At 47.1% G+C, this 21,001-nt stretch overlaps 1 protein-coding gene across 1 annotated transcript in view; it reads right to left on the bottom strand.

Annotated features, from left to right (window-relative positions):
• Positions 1-1,629: 1,629 nt before the first annotated feature.
• Positions 1,630-21,001, bottom strand: part of GOLPH3L (golgi phosphoprotein 3 like) — a 22,152-nt gene continuing 2,780 nt past the window's right edge. Inside the window, exons 2-5 of the mRNA XM_075607588.1 lie at positions 20,689-20,857; positions 12,806-12,937; positions 6,361-6,475; positions 1,630-4,766 (exon numbers count right to left, since the gene is read on the bottom strand). Of these exons, the coding sequence (XP_075463703.1) occupies positions 4,339-4,766; positions 6,361-6,475; positions 12,806-12,937; positions 20,689-20,856 (843 nt within the window). The 5' untranslated portion in view covers position 20,857 and the 3' untranslated portion in view covers positions 1,630-4,338. The remainder of the gene's footprint in view (positions 4,767-6,360; positions 6,476-12,805; positions 12,938-20,688; positions 20,858-21,001) is intronic.

Genomic DNA, 21,001 nt, shown 5'->3' with positions numbered 1-21,001 from the left:
TTATTGTGGTCCTGGTGGCGAGGGGAAGGGGAGTGCCCCCATTAAAAAAAAAAAAAATCGATGTGTTGTCTTTCTATGGAAGCAAATGACATCTGTAAAGTATATTTACTTCCTCTGTAACAATGAATATTTGTATTGTGGAAGAATAAACAAGGAAGGCATCGCACACCGGAGGGAAGTGCTAAATAACTGCATTAAAAAGACACAACAAGCATAAGTAACTTACAATGGAGTAAGTAAAAGTCTGCACAGCGCTGCGTACTGAGGGGCAGGGGGGTCCGGACATTCAATTCCGGGTCCCCGGGCCTCAACTAGCAGCAGCATGCACGCGTCACCGCAAGAGGCGCACTCTCACCGCGAGTGAGCAGCCGGTGCCTAGTGAGTGTATACAGTCCTCTCACGATCTGCATCACGTTTCTGCGCCGGCGCGTGTCTGCCCCCGGCCACGTGGTCCAGGGACCCGGAACCTTGTTTATTTATTCTGTTTGAGATCCGAGATGCTCCCCCCTGTGGGCGACCTGAAGCACCGACCCACACACCAGCTGCACGGAGGGCCGTTCTCATACAGACACCCCCACTTGTATTCTGAGGGAGAGTCTGCGCGATCGGGGCTTTCTGCTTGTATACACTTCTGTGTCTAGGTCTCTGTGTAATCCTAAATCTGATCAGGTAATAGTTACCCATCTCCTTTAGCCCTTTAATCCATTGATTGCAATGCCACGTCTAAAACAAAACTAAATCTGGATATACACTTTGCAAAAGTAACATTACTAAAATTAAGTAAAGGTTTAAAATAAAAAAATAAAAAATAAAACCCTCAAATTTATTTCGTTATCTTGGAGACATTTTAAAAATAATTTTATTCTTTGACTTGTTGGAATCTGAAATAGCTAGGGCGTGACATGAAATTCACGTTTCCGCACAAAATTATATAGAAACAATGCAAATTATACTTTTAACTATGTCATGGGCAGCTGCATAAAATCTTGCTATGTGCCCAAAATATACATTTTAGTACACAAATTGCATGCCCTTGTCCTTTCTCAGTGAAGTGAAATGAACTATGGCTATATGGAAAAGGGATGTGAAATATGTGCTGGCCTCATTAAAGATGGCTAGTTTTATGAATGGCCTTACAGTGGCTATGTACTTGGAATCGCTAAATAACCCTATTAGCGATTACATCAACACTTGCGGGGCAAAGAAGAACCGATTGCATATTCCGTTATGTACCTTCAATTTCAAAACGAGCCTGAAAATGTAGAGAAATACAGATGCAGGTATAAGAATTCCCGATCACTGCAGAACTTTACCCCATGTTAGATATGAAAGTGAAATTCTCAGATATTATATTACCGGGTAGAATTTATAAAAGAAAAAAAAAAAAAAGCATTTAAAATAATTTTTACGAGTTGTCTTCTAATGGATCCAATTAAAAAAAATAATAATGTATATTAAAATACATTAAACATGTGACAACTTGGGGGAACGTAAGTTCAGACTGAATATGCCGTCGGTTAAGTATTTTTCCTCTCCTCCATTCCAACATGGAGGGACATTTAAAAATCAAGATTATTTTACCTTCTTCCTTGCCGAGTTTCTCCTGTGAATGAAAGACTTAAAAAAGGATTTAAAATACTATACAGAATTTTATTTGAAAGACATCAATATATCACAGCCGTTACTTTCATTTTTGGTCCTGTGTGTGGACCGATCCTTAAACTACATTACACGCCCATCTGTTCGCTACTTGCGAGACCTCCGCATCCAGAGGGTTTAAAAAGGCTTAAAAAAACAAACAAATAAACAATTGTGCGGTGTTCAATCAGAATGTAATATTTGAAATCAGAGTAAAATAGGAATATACAATTGCTAATGAAAAAACATATATAAATCACCAGTGATACAATGGTTTGAAAACAAGGCTTCATTTAAACAGAACCGCAGCTTTCTACAACCCATTCTCAGAAATGGCTAAAAGAAAACAAAAAGGTTAAAGAATTAACCTCTTCGGTGCCAGAGACCTGCCACACGTTGCCCACGCATCTGGCACGGAAGAGGCATAAGGATTCAACATTTGCAGAGCGAGAAATTATTTCCTTTTTGGATCATTATATGCACATGATCTAGATATGGCTTTTAGGGTTAATCTTGGGCTCATAGCGGCCTCATCAGACTGGAGGACATATGTGTGTATGTATATACAATTTAAGGTTGTGAATGCAACTATGCATTTGTGTGCAATACATACATACACACAATATACGTGTCAAATAAAGAGATAGATCTATCTATTCATAGATAGATCTATAGATATATCTATCCACACAAAAACAATGACGTAATGGTTAGACTGTTAGTATACTTTGTACTTGTTGGACGCCTTCGTTTCTTCGGGATCTGTAGTACCAGCTGGTATTCCTATAGAATATTCGCTTGTCTGTTGCCTGCTCTTATTAGTGGGAGATGCGTTTCATCAGCTGCTGTTGAGCTAAAGATTGAGCTGCAATTAACAGGAGCAGGAAACAGAAACGAGCCCAGAGCTCTGGGACAACAAACTGAACCTCCAGGAAACGCAGTAACAGAGGGGAAAGTCCTACTGCAAATACGCCATAAAACTATGGGGGACAGTGCAAACAGTGTAACCATTTGTACACACTGGAAACTGATCGCAAGCCAGCGAGAACTGGACAAACCCAAACACCGACTGTCTTCTCCTCGGGACACCCCAGCCTGGTCATGTTATAGAGATAACCAGCTAATAACACAATCACTTAAGATTAGATCAAATGTGTGTGCTAGGTAATTCATAGATTATTCCTCAAATCTACACACACACCTAGAACAATGTTCATCCAGCACTGTACATATGTGTATGTGTAACCCAAATAAACTTCCCCCTTTATCCACAATAACCCTTATGGGAATATAAATAAAACTTGCACGAGTCCAACTGGCCTGCCCTGGGACGGTATGGGGGAAAAGAAATAAAAAATTATGGGCATTTTTCTGTATAAAGACGCACTACAGTTGTTAATGGTAAGAAACCCCTTGGCAGCATTTTGCTGTCCGGCTCTGTCAGCGAGAAAGTTAAAGAAAGGAAAACAGTTCAACCTAAACCAAGAACTGTGCGCGCTCCCCTCTGTGCCGCACACGGCATCAAGTCACCGGAGCCCGGCAACCTTCTATGTGAGACGTCTCCTCCCCGATTATCAGGCTATACTAGGGCATCTATACTGCAGCGGAGATCAAATATATTTTGTCCCCAACCATGCTAAATACCTATAGTAATTTCAGCAACTCTGGCGTGGAGACCGGGACGCTGGCAGATGCCCCCTCCCCCCCCCCCATGACTCAATGGTTCTCTTTCATTTAAGATTCACGGATAGCACGGCTGCTGGGGTTGGGAACTGCAGCTAAACTTTTCTTGTGGAAAGGAGAAGGTGGATACGACGCTAGACACTCAAGCAGCATTGCGGGTGAAGATGCGACCATGCCCTTCTGATTACATTGGAGAATTCGATAAGGATTTGGGGTATTCAGTCTCTTCCTACGGCTTCTTGGAGAAGGTGGAAGCTTAGTCAAAACCCAATGTACAAAGCTTTTCCACACGTGAAGAGTTTATTCTACGCCTTGCCCCTGCTGCCGGTAACCTTTAGGCATGATCAACAGAAGAATCCTTCCACACAGGTGTTGGGAGTGGGTCTGAGGGTGGGGTAAGTCAGCGCCTGTAATTGCTGGGAGTGCCACAATAGCAATGTGTTGCTGAGCCCTCGGCAGCGGAAGGGTTTGAAGTAATCCCAAAACACTGATCCCCCCCCCCCCTTTTGCATGCTGGCTGGATTTGCTATGATAATGTCCGTATTGCCCTTCAAGTGATAGCCGCCATGGGAGAACCCTCCTCACACTACCTCACAAGGACTTCCGAGTATGAACTGCTCTACCAACCTCACATTGACCAGAGCTGAAAGGGTTACCCAGCAGGTTCCCAAACCTTTTCTTGTTACCTCGAGACAGGCTCGAGCATATTTTGGAAATAACCGTGTATCCAATTCATATACGAACCAAGATATATTTAACCAGCAGTGTTCAGCCATAAGGCCCCATATAGCTCATTGCACTAGCGCTCAATAAATATGCCCCTATGGGCATTGCCAACACTGGTTATTCCTAAAAGGTCTGGGAGCGTAGACTGGGGTTAGCCTGAAGGGGGGTAACAAGTGGATGAGTGCTCCACCCACTGGAGTAACAGAAAATTAAAGAGGCTTCAAGTCCAAAGACTACGTTAAAAGCGGCCGCTGACGTTCCTACTCCCACCCCACCAATTGTCCCTAGTCCTTAGGACTTGTTGAAAGCCGATAGCACAGCCCAGATCATCTCTGCGGCATTGGCTCTGTTCCCTTCTACGTCGGGGTCCAGGTCGAGCAGGTCTTTGGATCGGTTCATGGCCATGTCGTACTTCTCATCTGGCAGGGTGGAGAAGGCGTTCTCCAGCACATCCGAGGAGTGGGCCAGCACCAGCAGGGCTAGCGTCCGTTTGTCCATGCGGTGGGGGTCATTGACCCACTTCTCCAGCAGGCTCTCTTGCAGCTTCTTCACCAACCGTTGCTTCTCTGTGGTATTGGTAACCGGGTGGGTGGTCATGTCAAAGAGGAGGAAGTTCTGCTTCTCTGTTGTCAGGATCCCCTTCTCCACCAGGTTCTTGGCGATACGCTCTCGCACATTACGCAGCTGATACTGCAACTTGAACGGGTTCCAGGTCTCGCCTGGAAGACAGAGAAGGTAGGTCAGGAACCACACTATTATTTCTCAAACATTGCCATTTTGCAGAGCCACTCCAATGTTAGTAAGGATGTACCGTGTCACCAGACATACAAATCTATTTTATTGATCAGTGTCTGAAAAGCGGGGTATCATATCTAGGACAGTGCCTGCCAACTGCAATCCTCAAGGGCTACCAAAAAGTCAGGTTTTCAGGATATCCCTGCTTCAGCACCTGTGGCTGAATTAGTGGCTCAGTGGAAGACAAACGTGCTGAAGCAGGGATACCCTGAAAAAATGACCTGTCGGTAGCCCTTTGAAAACTACATAGGGTGGGTTAGACTGTATCCAGTACGCCACATAAAATGTTTCTCAAACGTCTTTGGGACACCCCAGGCAGACCACATTGCAGGAATAATTAATAAGCTGGCAGTCACACATTTGCACTAATCGTATGTGATTAGCTGGTTTCCCTAAAACTTGGTCCAGCTGGGGTGTCCCAGTGACAGGTTACAGAAACATTACACTATGGCTGCGCTCTTCCTGCACAGAGAACTGCAAACACGGGAGGTAGACTGGGCCGGGACACTACACTATGCCCCAGGAAAGAACACGGGGAGGGCGAGCGATGCCCTGGATACGAATGACCCCTAATGAATATGCTGTCAAGCCGTCTCATCTTTGTTAAAACAATTGATACATTTGAACGTGCCAATCATATTCCCCCCCCCCACCCCCCTCCCCTCAAAACTGCTCAGGGACCTTCAACCGGTTCCCCCAAAGAGGCCAGATCAGAGCACATTTAGGAGTAGAAGGGCACATGCTTATAACGTAAATTTAGATGCATCTAAAAACTTAAAAATTATAATATTTCAACATAGCATCTGGGCCATATATAGTTAGATTGCCTTAGCGTACACGCGAGTTTGCGTGTGACAAATTGCACTTTGCTCCTGCCAATTTCATAGTAGTTGCTTGGGCAGCTGCCCTGGAATGAGGGCCCTTAGCTGGGCACCAGTGGCAGACCCCTGCTGTACATGTGAAGGTAATTCATGAGACGTTTTATGATGTTCGGTGCAGATGTTAATGTACAGTATGACAGGGATGGCCAAGTCCAGTCCTCAAGGGCCACCAAGAGACAGGTTTTCAGGATATCCGGATCTGTCCAATGTGATCATTGTCCCTCCAAATATAGGAGGTAAATGAGAATTTTAATCAGGTAGTGTTAGAACCTGCTAATGGTTATGCCTTGATGTGGCTATTAACACTTTGGCCAAAGGGTTTCACTAAATGACCCTTTTTCAAGAGAATATATAGGTATTTCACAGTGTATTTTTGCCATATTGGATGTAGCATTGGGCATTTCTGTCTTTTGATGTATACATTTGGCCACGCTCAGTAGCTCTTCCTTTGACACATACATACACACGGTATGTTTTGGGGTTTATTGAGCTTGCTGAGATTCTCTGTGTTTATCCCTGTTTCAGTGCGCGAGAGAGAGAGCGCACGCACGAATAGTTAGCACTTTCAGTGCTGGTATGATTAAATGAGGACAAAGTGCGCAATGTTTGGCTGTGCTGGTGGAAACGGTCTCCTTACCAGTCAGTAACTCTATCCAGCTCTGCACAGTCTCCGCGGGATCTGTCGCCTTAACATGTTTCAGGGTTTCATCTAACAACACGTCTCCTGTTGGGAGATCTGACTTCAGCAGCACCTGTGGGATTGAACACCATGCCATGTTTATAGGGTGCGCTCATCCCGGATACTTTACGATGAAAACAAAAAGGACCAGCACCCCTTGGGTAACCTCCCTCTAACTTCCGCCTTTTGCGGTTGCCACGTATTGAGAATCTTATACACATTCCCAAATCCACTGGCACTAAACCTTGATATGGGTGCAGTAATCTTTAAAAGGACAGACAGACGGACACACGATACTTCCTGGTGTTTAAGAGGGATTTAAATTGTCATCCAATAGGAAGTCGTAAATCTATGATGTTGCAGCTTCCCATTGGCCCAAGATTTGGCAGCCATTTTGTTTTCCGGAGGGGAGGTGTATACCTGGTAACTTCACAGGCAAGTATCTCGGGAACTTGGGGTTTGCAGACATAGACCACTGCCCTGTAAAAAAAATGGGAGCAAGACCGCAGCCTAAGGCAACTCGCCGTTGGTATCTCACGCCACCGGCCGTTCCGTCGTAAAGCCATGTCCTCAAATCCTTACCGTAACCGTTAGCCCCTTACGCCAACGCTAACCTTTACCCTAAAAACCTTAACCCCTTACTCTAAAACCCCTAATCCTAACCCTGTAATCAGACCTCTTACCCTAAAAATCTATGCCGTCACCCCTAACCCTAAAAAGGTTAAGCCCTTTGCCTAAAACCCCAAAAGTTAACCTATTATCACTTACCTCAGCGGCGAAACAGCCGGCAGCCACCTGCCCTCGGCTAAATGGCTGCGGCGAGATGTCCCATTCCGCAAAACCCACCCCCAAAAACTGAGGAAGAACTGCCTCTTTAAAATACCAGAACACTTTATAATTTAGCCATGGCCAGGGCTGATGCTGGGATTCCGGGCGCACGACGCCACGCGTGATTAGGGAAGAATATTTATTGCCTGGGTGAAGACCATCATTCTGAAAGACACTGCGAGCAGCTGTGAGGTAAGATCTAACCCCGGGGGCTCAACTCCAGTCCCCAAGGGATATCCCAGCTTCAGCACAGGTGGCTCAATCAGTCCCAGCTTCAGCACAGGTGGCTCAATCAGAGGCTCAGTTGAAGACCGAGCCTCTGATTGAGCCACCTGTGCTGAAGCTGGCATATCCTGAAAACCTGACCTGTTGGGGGGGGGGGGGGGGTTACCTTGTGCCTGGTTAATTTACGGTCTGACCTGTGCATCTACTTGCGTTCTGTGTAATTGTGGCACTTTTTACTAGCAGAGAATATATATATATATAAAACTAACCAACATTCTAGCAGTGCACCCCTGTAACGTGCAATATAGTGTACTTTTGAAGCACATTGCTGATCAAATATGTTTATTCTGTGTGCAATTTTTATTTTGCGAACTCCTGATTATAGGTGTTTATAACGTCAGTGTTTGTTGACCCAGGACAGTCTGGAGACAAACAATTATTTAATTCCATTTAATGAAATCATTTTTTTCCCCAATGTACATTTCAAGCGATTGTAAAACAGAAAATCAGCACTTTAAAATAATTTGGTTACACACCAAACACCAACCTGGGTGGTCCCCAAAAGTTTGGTAATGGCCGTCTACTTGAAGACTAGAGGGGCGATGATCTGACCCCCCGTGGTGGCCTCCAGGGGGAGGGGCAATGGCATTGGAGTCATCTCACAGCTAACAATTCCTAATCAGCTTCAAATACCCGACAACAAATGTTTCCCCCTCACCAAAAACACAATTAAAAAAAATTGTTATTATGAAGATAATTCTTTTTCTTTTATAGTAGATCTAAAAATATTTCCTTAAATGAATGTACTTTTCCGATCCATTTTTTGTTAAAGAGCAGCACACAGAATATATATTTGGTGAGCTGGAATTGGATTAGTTACAACTGGTTTTGAACCTTCTGACTGCCGACCCTAAATTTGCAGAGCGAGTAGACATAGCTGCTACTGCAGCGACAACACTTCCAAGGAGCAGTGCTGAGCCGGCTGAATAGGTGGGCTGACCTTTCAACACAGTTTTGTTAACCGAGAACATGACGTCGCACAACTGGTGAGACTGGTTTAACATGTCCGACTCCTCTATGCTACAGTATCTTCCTACCCAGCATGGGTACAATGACTGAGCCCAGGGTCCAGGCTTGCGCCATTGTCTCGTGGCCGCTCCCGGCAGGATAGCCCCCACCCCGTGCTCAGTCTTCAGTGATATTACATTGTAATGGTGCTAAATGAACCTCTGCAGCCACAGGGCCAGCACGGAGTCACACTCAATGCAGGGAAACCTGTATGGGGATTGAAGCATTCAAGTTTGGCAATCCGATGTTGGCCCGTATGGGACTACGTGAGGCTAAACATGTAGCACGGCATAAATCAGATCTGCTACATACGTGATGTCAGAACGGTGAAAACATACAGTCCGACAGCTCGACATGATATATAGCGTGTGTGGTGCGCACACCACTTTTATTTGAAGGTAGACAGTTTAACACAGATCACTGTTTAAGCCACTTTAGAACAAGATAAGATAACAAGTGAGCCGCACAGCCCTAAGTACCCCCAGTGCAACACAGGTGACAAATTTGCATACAAGGAGCGGTGAGGTTGCTTAAGCAATAACTGTAACCAGAAGCGACACAGGCCGGGCAGGTAAGGTTCAAATACTCACAGGGGGCCAAGCTAGCAGAGCTGTGACAAGGACAAAGTACTAAAGTTACCACTGCAATACTAAATACATACAAAAATGCTAAACAGGCCAAGTATATATATATATATATATATATATATATATATATATATATATATATATATATATATATATATATATATATATATATATATATATATATATATAAAAAGTGAATTATGTAACATTTAAAAATAAAAAACCCACACACACCACCCACACACACCACCCACACACACCACCCACACACACCACCCACACACACCACCCACACACACCCACACACACAACCACACACACACACAACCACCACCACACAACCACCACCACGCAACCACACACACACGCAACCACACACACGCAACCACACACACACACGCAACCACACACACACACGCAACCACACACACACACGCAACCACACACACACACGCAAACACACACACACACGCAACCACACACACACACGCAACCACACACACACGCAACCACACACACACACACGCAACCACACACACACACACGCAACCACACACACACACACACACGCAACCACACACACACACGCAACCACACACACACACGCAACCACACACACACACGCAACCACACACACCCACACGCACCCACACACACACGCAACCACACACACACACCCACACACACACACCCACACACACACACCCACACACACACACCCACACACACACACCCACACACACACACACACACACCCAACCACACACACCCAACCACACACACACAACCACACACACACAACCACACACACACAACCACACACACACACAACCACACACACACACAACCACACACACACACAACCACACACACACACACAACCACACACACACACACAACCACACACACACACACAACCACACACACACACAACCACACACACACACAACCACACACACACACAACCACACACACACACACACTTTTTTAGACATTAGTTACACAGACATAAGATGTAGATCATTAAGACAGAAGCTTAAGGATTTCTGCATCTTGTTATCTTGACAAATGTCCTAAAGGGGAACGACATGTTGACAGTGTGCGCACCCAGGCATTCATTTACCTGCCTCCGATAAATCGATACCCATCATAAATTATAGTGGCACTCCACTAAAAATGGCGTGCTGCCCCCGTGCATGGACTGCAGCCGGCACCACAGGTCTCGTGAAAAGAATGGCAAGAGTTTATTACACTGGACCCTGGGCCGACACACACACACACACACACACACACACACACACACACAGACTCTGGGCCGACGCCGACACACACACACACACACAGACTCTGGGCCGACGCTGACACACACACACACACACAGACCCTGGGCCGACGCCGACACACACACACACACAGACCCTGGGCCGACACACACACACACACCCTGGGCCGACACCGACACACACACACACACACACACACACACACACAGACCCTGGGCCGACGCCGACACACACACACACACACACACACACAGACACACAGACACACAGACACACAGACCCTGGGCCGACGCCGACACACACACACACACACACACACACACACACACACTCTGGGCCGACGCCGACACACACACACACACACACACACAGACCCTGGGCCGACACACACACACACACACACACACACCCTGGGCCGACGCCGACACACACACACAGACCCTGGGCCGACGCCGACACACACACAGACCCTGGGCCGACGCCGACACACACACACACACACACACACACACACACACACACACACACACACACACACACAGACCCTGGGCCGACGCCGACACACACACACACACAGACAGACCCTGGGCCGACGCCGACACACACACACACACACACACACACACAGACCCTGGCCCGACACACACAGACCCGACACACAAACCCCGACACACACAGACCCCGACACACACACAGACCCTGGCCCGACACACACCCTGGCCCGACACACACACTGGCCCGACACACACACTGGCCCGACACACACACTGGCCCGACACACACACACACACACACACACAGACAGACCCTGGCCCGACACAGACGCACAGACCCTGGCCCGACACAGACGCACAGACCCTGGCCCGACACACACACACACACACACACTGGCCCGACACACACAGACCCTGGCCTGACACACACACACACACACACAGACCCTGGCCCGACACACACACACACAGACCCTGGCCAGCCCGACACACACACACAGACCCTGGCCGGCCCGACACACACACACAGACCCTGGCCGGCCCGACACACACACACACAGACCCTGGCCCGCCCGACACACACACACAGACCCTGGCCCGCCCGACACACACACACAGACCCTGGCCCGCCCGACACACACACACAGACCCTGGCCCGCCCGACACACACACACACACACACAGACAGACCCTGGCCCGCCCGACACACACACACAGACCCTGGCCCGCCCGACACACACACACACACACACACACACACACACACACACACACACACCCTGGCCCGACACACACACACACACACACACACAGACCCTGGCCCGACACACACACAGACCCTGGCCCGACACACACACACACACACACACACACACACAGACCCTGGCCCGACACACATACATACACACACAGACCCTGGCCCGACACACATACATACACACACAGACCCTGGCCCGACACACATACATACACACACACACAGACCCTGGCCCGACACACATACATACACACACAGACCCTGGCCCGACACACACACACACACACACACACACACACACACACAGACCCTGGCCCGACACCCTATGTAACTTGCTTTTAGAGCAGGATTTTGCATCAGAGAATGAACTTGTCACAATAAATCAAGGCCAAAGTGGTTACTGCGCTATTAGCACCAAATGCCAAAATGTTACAGCCACGTCGGCTGTTCTCAGCGTTAAACCCAAAGCTGCATGGCTTAAACACACACTAGTTCATTTGCTTCCTTCCTTGTATACAGTTAAACACAACCTTTCCCATCTGGGTGTGCTGGAGAAATAAATAAGCCCACTAAATTATAGTTCGGCATCTACTACCCCCTTTAATGCCAGAAGGGGCCAGAAATGCACTGGCATTAAAAAGGGGTTAATTGTTTAGACCAGGGTTTCTCCAGTCCTCAAGACCACCCCCCCCCCACCCCCTCCAGTCAGGTTTTCAGGAAATCTCTGCTTCAGCACAGGTGGCTCAATTAGTGACTCAGTCTTCGAGCCACATGTGCTGAAGCAGGGATATTATTAAAACCTGACCTGTTGGGGGGTTCTTGAGGACCCCTGGTTTAGACGATTTGTCTAGTTTTTCTCATGTCTACTAAAGCAATGCTGTACCAGTCTAAGTGCCACTTTAAGCCACGGTTATTACATTAGTATGAAACGCAGGCCACTAGCTTTCTTGCTCAGCAGAAAGGGAACATGTATCCCTGTGTCTATACCAAGCAGTTTAGATTTCCTTTGCTGCAATAGCCTCCATCACCTCTGCTGGGACGCCGCTTCATGTACCCATAACTCTTTCAGTGTAAAAGGTATTTTCCTGACTCTCCCCGCTGACAACATCTCCCCCCCCCCCACCCCTCCCTAATCCACCCCTGCTTTGGGCTCCTCCCTACCTTTCGGTCTATCAGCCGTTTCTTCCGTAAGGTGGCTGGCTCGAGGTGCACGCGACCCCGCAGAGCCAGCTCGATCAGGATCCCGCCGCGCAGGCCCGACGAGATGCAGTCATTCCAGAAGGAGGTGTAGCCCTGCGCGAAACGAGGGAGAGAAGAAAAAACCATGGCATCACAAGCTTGACAGGGCTGAAGGGTTTGAGCCCTTACACCAGGGGAAAGCTATCTCCAGTCCTCAAGAGCCACAGGTCAGGTTCTCAGAATGTCCCTGCTTCAGCACAGGCGGCTCAATCAGTCCCAGCTTCAGTACAGGTGGCACAATCAGTGGCTCAGTCTTTGACTGAGCCCGATTGAGAGCCACCTGTGCTGAAGCAGGGATATCCTGAAACTCTGACCTGTTGGTGGCCCTTGAGGACTGGGGTTGGCTTAACCCTAACTTAGTGGCTTCCTGCCAGCTTGTACACTGTATTTGTCGTTGAACCGGTTTCTTTTTTCCCTTTGCTCTCCTCTTTGGGAGATTCATGCTTCGATCCTTCCTGTACTAGATTGCATGCATTTTGGGAGGGGGTATGCTCCGCAGGAGGAGAGCTTCCCACCAAGTTGATTGTTTTCATTTTTCAATACTAGAGATATAGACACAGACACACACACACACACACACACACACACACACACACACACACACGTGATACGGAACCTGCTGGGGTCCCACTCAGGTGGATGCAACGTCGGACGCAGCCACTTTGGCTTTTCCCGCCACTAATGCATCTGATATCATGCGCCGCTGCCTCCTCCCCCCCAGCCCTATTAGATCATATTTGTACTTCTAGGTATTTAAAGCCCTGATGAAGGTAGATTGTGGGTCAAAACGTTAGCTTCTCCTTTGTCCCCGAGGCATTTTGTGATGTTATTTTGAGCCATAATCCGTTATGTCTCTCTGCAGGAAATCCCTTCGGCCTCGTCTACCGTTGAAGGACACTGTACCGACCTGTTCTCCCCGCTTCGCTGCATAGGGAGATGTAGAAATCTAGCGGGCAGGGCTCTTATGACAGGGCAGCGTGAGACTCTGGAGAGACTTCCTGCTTGCCAAGAGAGAACTTATTGGGCGGGTGCACAAAAAGCAACTACACCCAGCGCGGGTCCGCACTACGTGATGCAATGCACTGCGCCATACATACATTATAGATTGTTAGTGGAACTGCATCTTCAGAACAATGTCAAAAGGCAAGATCGATGCAACGTGCTGCAGAGAAAGCAGGCCAGGGATGTTAGGAGTGTCTCTGTTTACATGTGGGGAGGTAACGGGGAGGTAACGGGGAGGTAATAAAGACACCACCATGATCGTGAGCAGTGACACGAGCAGTGACACGAGCAGCGACGCCTCCTCCTCCCCATCATGGCCTAATTACACCCACGGGTCCCGTATCCTTGTCCTGCACTGTAACTAATGCAGGGGCTTGATGTGTGTAGTTCTTTATTTATGCAGCGATATCCATGTACATAGCGCTTTCTAATTCCCATTGATACAATGGGAAGAAGCGCTTCGCACATAAAAGTAGACATTAGGAAAAGGAGTCCCTGCCCCAAAGAGCTCACAATCTAAGTAAGCTTGGTGTGTGTGTGTGTGTGTGTGTGTATATATGAATATGTATACATATGCATCTTGAGACCGGTCCCTGATGGGGACCAAAAAGTCGATCACCTGTGAAAAAACAAATCCCTTTATAAAGACGTGCGAGTGGCCGTTGTGCTTCTATGCCTGTACACCTCCCCTTCTCAGCGGAGAACTCGGACAGCCGTTTGTGAGATTAGTGCCCTCTACTACTATATCAGTGCTTTTTTATAGGAGTTCCTAGGAGCCCTTGGGTTCCGCAGGCATATCCTAAAGGGTTTGCTGCAATTTTCAGGTCATTTGTACCAAATACCGAAGAATGTACAATGCACCTGATCTCAGACGCGCTATTAGAGAGGGTTGGGGTTCCTTGCAATGCACCTGATCTCAGACGCGCTATTAGAGAGGGTTGGGGTTCCTTACAAGGCATCTGATCCCAGACGCGCTATTAGAGAGGGTTGGGGTTCCTTACAATGCATCTGATCTCAGACGCGCTATTAGAGAGGGTTGGGGTTCCTTACAATGCATCAGATCTCAGACGCGCTATTAGAGAGGGTTGGGGTTCCTTACAATGCATCTGATCTCAGACGCGCTATTAGAGAGGGTTGGGGTTCCTTACAATGCATCAGATCTCAGACGCGCTATTAGAGAGGGTTGGGGTTCCTTACAATGCATCTGATCTCAGACGCGCTATTAGAGAGGGTTGGGGTTCCTTACAATGCATCTGATCTCAGACGCGCTATTAGAGAGGGTTGGGGTTCCTTACAATGCATCAGATCTCAGACGCGCTATTAGAGAGGGTTGGGGTTCCTTACAATGCATCTGATCTCAGACGCGCTATTAGAGAGGGTTGGGGTTCCTTACAATGCATCAGATCTCAGACGCGCTATTAGAGAGGGTTGGGGTTCCTTACAATGCATCTGATCTCAGACGCGCTATTAGAGAGGGTTGGGGTTCCTTACAATGCATCTGATCTCAGACGCGCTATTAGAGAGGGTTGGGGTTCCTTACAATGCATCAGATCTCAGACGTGCTATTAGAGAGGGTTGGGGTTCCTTACAATGCATCAGATCTCAGACACGCTATTAGAGAGGGTTGGGGTTCCTTACAATGCATCAGATCTCAGACGCGCTATTAGAGAGGGTTGGGGTTCGTTACAATGCATCTGATCTCAGACGCGCTATTAGAGAGGGTTGCATGCAAACACAAGGGGGGGCGCGGAACGGTCTGCTCATGCTAATTTCTCAAAGGGAAAACGCGTTCTGCGTGGACACGATCACCGAGTGAAACAGAAGGGCGACTCCTCCCTTCCCGTTATCAGTGACGCTGCGGTCACATGATCGCGAGTGCCAGTAGGGGCCGTGGGGCCCTGAAAGGGTTAAATGCATCCAAACTGCATAAAGGGATTATAAAAGTTAGGAAGGAGTCTGAAATACCAACAAGTAGAGGGGAGAAAAGCTTGATATTTAATCACCAACATACACGCACCATTTCGAGTCCCGGGACGCCCCCGTGACTTTACCGCCATTACTCCGTGGCTTTCAGAAGGCTGTCTAATAGGAAGCAGCAACTGATAATACACATTCCTATTGGCCAACAACTTGGCAGCCATGGTTTCCTCCAGACAGATGTAAAAGTAACAATCCTACCCTTCCCCCCCCCCACCCCCCTTTTTCTTATTGTTATAGGTGACAATGTATAATGCGACATCCTTACCTAAGCTGGCAACCGTTTGGTGCTCCTGTTATACATCTGTCAAACTCCTGACTGTGTGCCTACCATAATGGCAGCTTGTCAGTGTAACTCAGCAGCTACAATGTATCCTTATATTACTAAGGTAACATTGTCTATTGTTACAGTTTGCAGCTCAAACTGCTGAGAACATTGGCAAGAAAGTATAACAAAACCGGAAACGGTTACAAAGATCTTGCACTGGGGGGGGGAGGGGAAAAAAAAAAAAACAGTCACTATTATCTAATACTACAGAACCGTTTTGTTATTATCTTGTAAAGACACAAGATTCCACGTTTGCTGCTTTAAATCCACTAACTTCATCGTTGAGATCCACTAACTGCATCTCAGGGCCCCAGGAGCTAAAAAAAAAAAAAAAAAAAGTGGGACTCCGCCCAGGAGACCCCTCAATTCTCACGCTGTTAAAAAGAAAACAGTAAGGAAAGGGAGTTAAAACAGTGTGTGTGGGGGTGGAGAGGAGGGAGGAGAGGAGGGAGGAGAGGAGGGAGGAGGGTGGATTACTGCTTTATGATATTACCTTATTTTCCTTACAAACACACCTGCCACAGGTAAGGGCAGCGACTTCAGAGTTACAGTCTGTGAAATATTAACCCAGAGTTCTGGCACACCTTGAGACATGATATTGATTGCCGTGTCAATGCGCTAACCCTTTCATAGCAGAATGGCGCTGCTCAAGCTCTATTAACACAGGAATGAATAAACCCCAAACTACGATAGTGCCGATCGGGGCACTAAAGCACAGTCACGCGCCCATTGACTTCAATAGGGGTTCCAGTGCCATAACGCAAAGCCGGTCGAACAAATAACTCATTGTATCTTGGCGGTTACCTGCGATTTATTATTTTCTGTCTGTTGGTTTAGTCTGATAAAAAGTGACATGTTGTATTCACAAGCTGCAAACATGTGACTAAAATACTGAGAACGCCAACAAGAGCCAACGGAAAATGTAACATGCGCTTAGGAATGTATACATTCACACACCGTAAAAACAGGACCTACACCAGGGCGGGCAACTCCAGTCTTCAAGGGCCCACCAACAGGTCAGGTTTTCAGGATATCCCTGCTTCAGCACCGGTGATCTTAGACTTAGCCACCTGTTAGGGGATATCCTGGAAACCTGACCTGTTGATGGGCCCTTGAGAACTGGAGTCCCCCACCCCTGATCTACACACAACAGTATAGTCATTTGTATGTGCTCACATACCTGTAAATTATGACAAGGATTATTTACTCAAATAACAAAATACCATTGCATTTAAAAAAAAAGAGTTGACGAATTAACCCATTAACATGTCACTGTCCTGTTTGCGCTGCAGGGCGACTGTCCCTTTAACAGCCCAAATCTTTTCCAGAACATGAAAGGGTAGAAGGGGGCGTCTAGTTAAACATTAAGTCGGAAAACCAAATGGCAGCTGAGACACACTGTATACACGCAGCTGTGCCCAACAGGATCTGCAGGGAGGGGACTTTATAACACAGACACTTCCTCAATCGCACTGCAGCAGTGACCTGGGAGGGGGGGGGGGGGGGACAGGCCTGTGCAGGAATGTGCATGTTTCCTAGCAATACTTTGTGACCTCTGCAATCGTCCACTGCTTTGCAACAAGGATGGCGCTTCACAGATTAAACTAGTATTCCCACCCCAAATTTCTGCTGGGTTGTTATTTTTAGGTTACCTGCACCAGGGCCCCCCTCCAGAGCTGATCCGTGGCCCCCCGCTGGTTCACAAGATATTTGTAACCACACAAAACACAACAATGGTTCCCAGCACTCAGTGCGGTCATGAAAAAGCGAGGCGAAATATATCTCGCAAAGGCGTATTTTACTGATGGAAAAAATCCAAGGATTGGAATAGTCATTACATAGAAATAAGTACAGACCAGTGCCAAACACACCATGCATACAGATCAAGCAAAAATACAGATACATAGTATCATACTTATCCAGAAGCTGAATGGTACAGAAAAAAGGGGGGGGCACACGGGGGGGGGGAGGTGGGCGGCTGACGAACGACAAATGAAACTACCAAAAGGAGTTGGGGGAAGTGAGAGAGAACCATGAAAAATGAAATAAGTGGGGCAACATTTCAAGGGGGGGGGGGGGGGAAGAGTTCCCTTCTGGCCCATTCCCACGGCATAAACGTCAGTGGTACTTCCGTGCAATACTCTCAGCAGAGCAATACCCCCACAGTGCGATACATTTCCAATAAACTAAAACCTCCCAACGCTCCAGTTCCAAAAAACAAACAAACAAAAAAAAAAAAAAACACAACCGGGTAGCCGGCGTGTCCCATGGAAACGTGCGCAATCCGGCAGGGAGGACGCCTTCGGATTGCACGCGTTCCCGAGGGAGATCACGGATATCACTCCCGTTGGGGGCTGCTAGATAACCGTACCCTTTTTACACGCCTCTAGAAGTCTTTTCCCGAGTGAACTCTTATGGGACACGCCGGTTACCGTTGTGAAGGTTTTAGTTTATTGGAAATGTATCGCACAGTGGGGGTATTACACTGCCGAGGGTATTAGAGGGAAGTACCACTGGCGTTTGTGCTGTGGCCACGGGCCAGAACGGACTCACCTCCCTGAAACGTTGCCTCACTTATTTCATTTTTCAGTGTCCTCTCTCCCTCCCCTTTACCACCTCTCTTGGGAGCCCATTCCATGAATCCACCACCCCCGTCAGTGAAGAAGTACTTCCTCTGAACCTGCCACCCCGTCAGTGAAGAAGTACTTCCTCTGGACCTGCCACCCCGTCAGTGAAGAGCATGACCTCTCGTTCCAACCCTTCTGTCTCTGGAATAGGATTCCTTCCTGTACTTTGTTGAAACCTCCGATATATTTGAAAGTTTCGAGCGTTTCCCCCATTGCCCCAAAGATTTGATTTCAGCGCCTCTTACATTAACAGCGGCCAGTAAAACGCAAACGTGGATTAACATTATAACGAACCTTGATCGCTGCAATAAAGTCACACTGCGATCTTTGCAAGGTTGTGTGAGGAACGACGAGGAGCGCTGGCGTTCTATTAATTTATAAGGAGACCATATAACCGGACGGACCCTTACAAGGCAAAGTGGTTTAAATGAAATTATAGATTTATTTCCCTTTCTGTGCCACAATAAAACTGGCTCTATATGAGACATTAAAGCAGCAGTTTAAGCAATATCCTACATGTGTGTTTTGTTTTTTTAATAAATCAGTTCTGTACTATGAGAAAATACTTGTTGCATTAAAAAAAAAAATGTTTTAAAGACATTTTTAATGTTTCTAATGTAGGAAGCATTTCCAAAGTGACAGCCCCTTCCCCTTCTGATGGGCTCTGGCTCTTTAGCCCCGCCCTCTCTCTAGCAGTGCACCAATTGTATCTAGTAACTGCCCAGTCACATAATATTGCTGGTCTACATTGCCCACAATGCTGTGCAAGAACTGAAGTAAATAACCCTGAGCAGGTGATTATTACAGGAGAACGGATCGATCTGCAGCTTAGCTAATCACTTCAGCTTTAAGTGTGCTTTGTTTTAAAATCTAGTTTTGTATTTGATTCCCCCTCCCCCACCACAAAACCTGTGCTTATATAACCCTACCCTATATTTGTCTCAGAATTTTAGCGGGACGAAATGAATCTGTCCCAGATATTTAAGCAGCAGTCATAGAATCCCCGTGAAATGAGTGTCATTTAAATTTATTTATTTATAAAATATTTTACCAGGAAGTAATACATTGAGAGTTACCTCTCGTTTTCAAGTATGTCCTGGGAAATTTAAAGCTGCAGACCAAAGAATACCCTACGTGTGGTTTTTAATAAATCAGTTCTGTACTATGAGAAAATACTTTTAGCATTTACTTTTTGGTTAAAACCACTCTGAATTACATTTTTAAAATATTATAAACACGCCTTTTTTGTTTCTATAGCAACCATTTACAAAGTCACAGATACTGAGTCAATACTCCCCCCATTTAGTCATTTAGTGAACCCCCGAGACGAATCTTCACCAACCGATTACAAGAGAACTGGGTCGATCGGCAACTTAGCCAATTACTTATTATTGTGTTGATTGTATTGATGCGCACATTAAAAGGGTGGGGCTGAAGGCAGCTTCTACTGCTGCTTTAAGTGCACCTTCTTTAAAAAAAAAAAAATCTCGTTTTGTATTTGATTCCCTGCTCCCCTCCAAAAACCTGTGCTCCTATAACCCTACCCTAGTAGTGCCTCGCAGAATTCTAGCGGGACTAAATGAATCCGTCCCATGTATTTAAGCAGCAGTCATAGAATCCCAATGAAATGAGTGTCATTTAAAAGTGCTCTAAATCCCCAGCCTTATGAAATGGGAGATGAGTAACACGCTGCAATTCACCGTTGCCGTCACAAATGGTTTCTGGATTAGTCGGCCTTAATGAGGCATATTTGTCTGTTCACCTCGCCCTGCTCTAGCAGGTCAAACTCCCCTGGCAGGAAGCAAACAATCGTTGCAGGCTCGGCTAGCGGCGAAGGTGGTGACTGTGTGCGCCGTTTCTATTCAACGTACCTCTTTGTCTTTTAGCCCCAAAAGTAAGACTTCTTCCATGAGAGTCAGCCTCATATCTTTGCAGTCCCCCGAGCCGTCCTCGTCTTTCTCTTGGCTGGCATCTTCCGCTTCCGCCTTCTTATCCTGTGCGTCGTCGGCGCGTCTGCCGCGGCGAATTAAGGTGGTCATCCTTTCCGAGCGAGAAAGGGAAATGCAATTTAAGCAAAGAAAACTGCGAGGTTCAAAAAAAAAAAAAAAAAAAAAAAAAAAAAAAAAAGGCCTAAATAAGGGGCAGCCAACTCCAGTCCTCAAGAGCTACCAAACAGGTCAGGTT

The sequence above is a fragment of the Ascaphus truei genome, chromosome 7, assembly GCF_040206685.1.
Source record: "Ascaphus truei isolate aAscTru1 chromosome 7, aAscTru1.hap1, whole genome shotgun sequence".
In the NCBI taxonomy this organism is placed as follows: Eukaryota; Metazoa; Chordata; class Amphibia; order Anura; family Ascaphidae; genus Ascaphus; species Ascaphus truei.
This window is presented reverse-complemented; position numbering and strand designations above follow the sequence as displayed.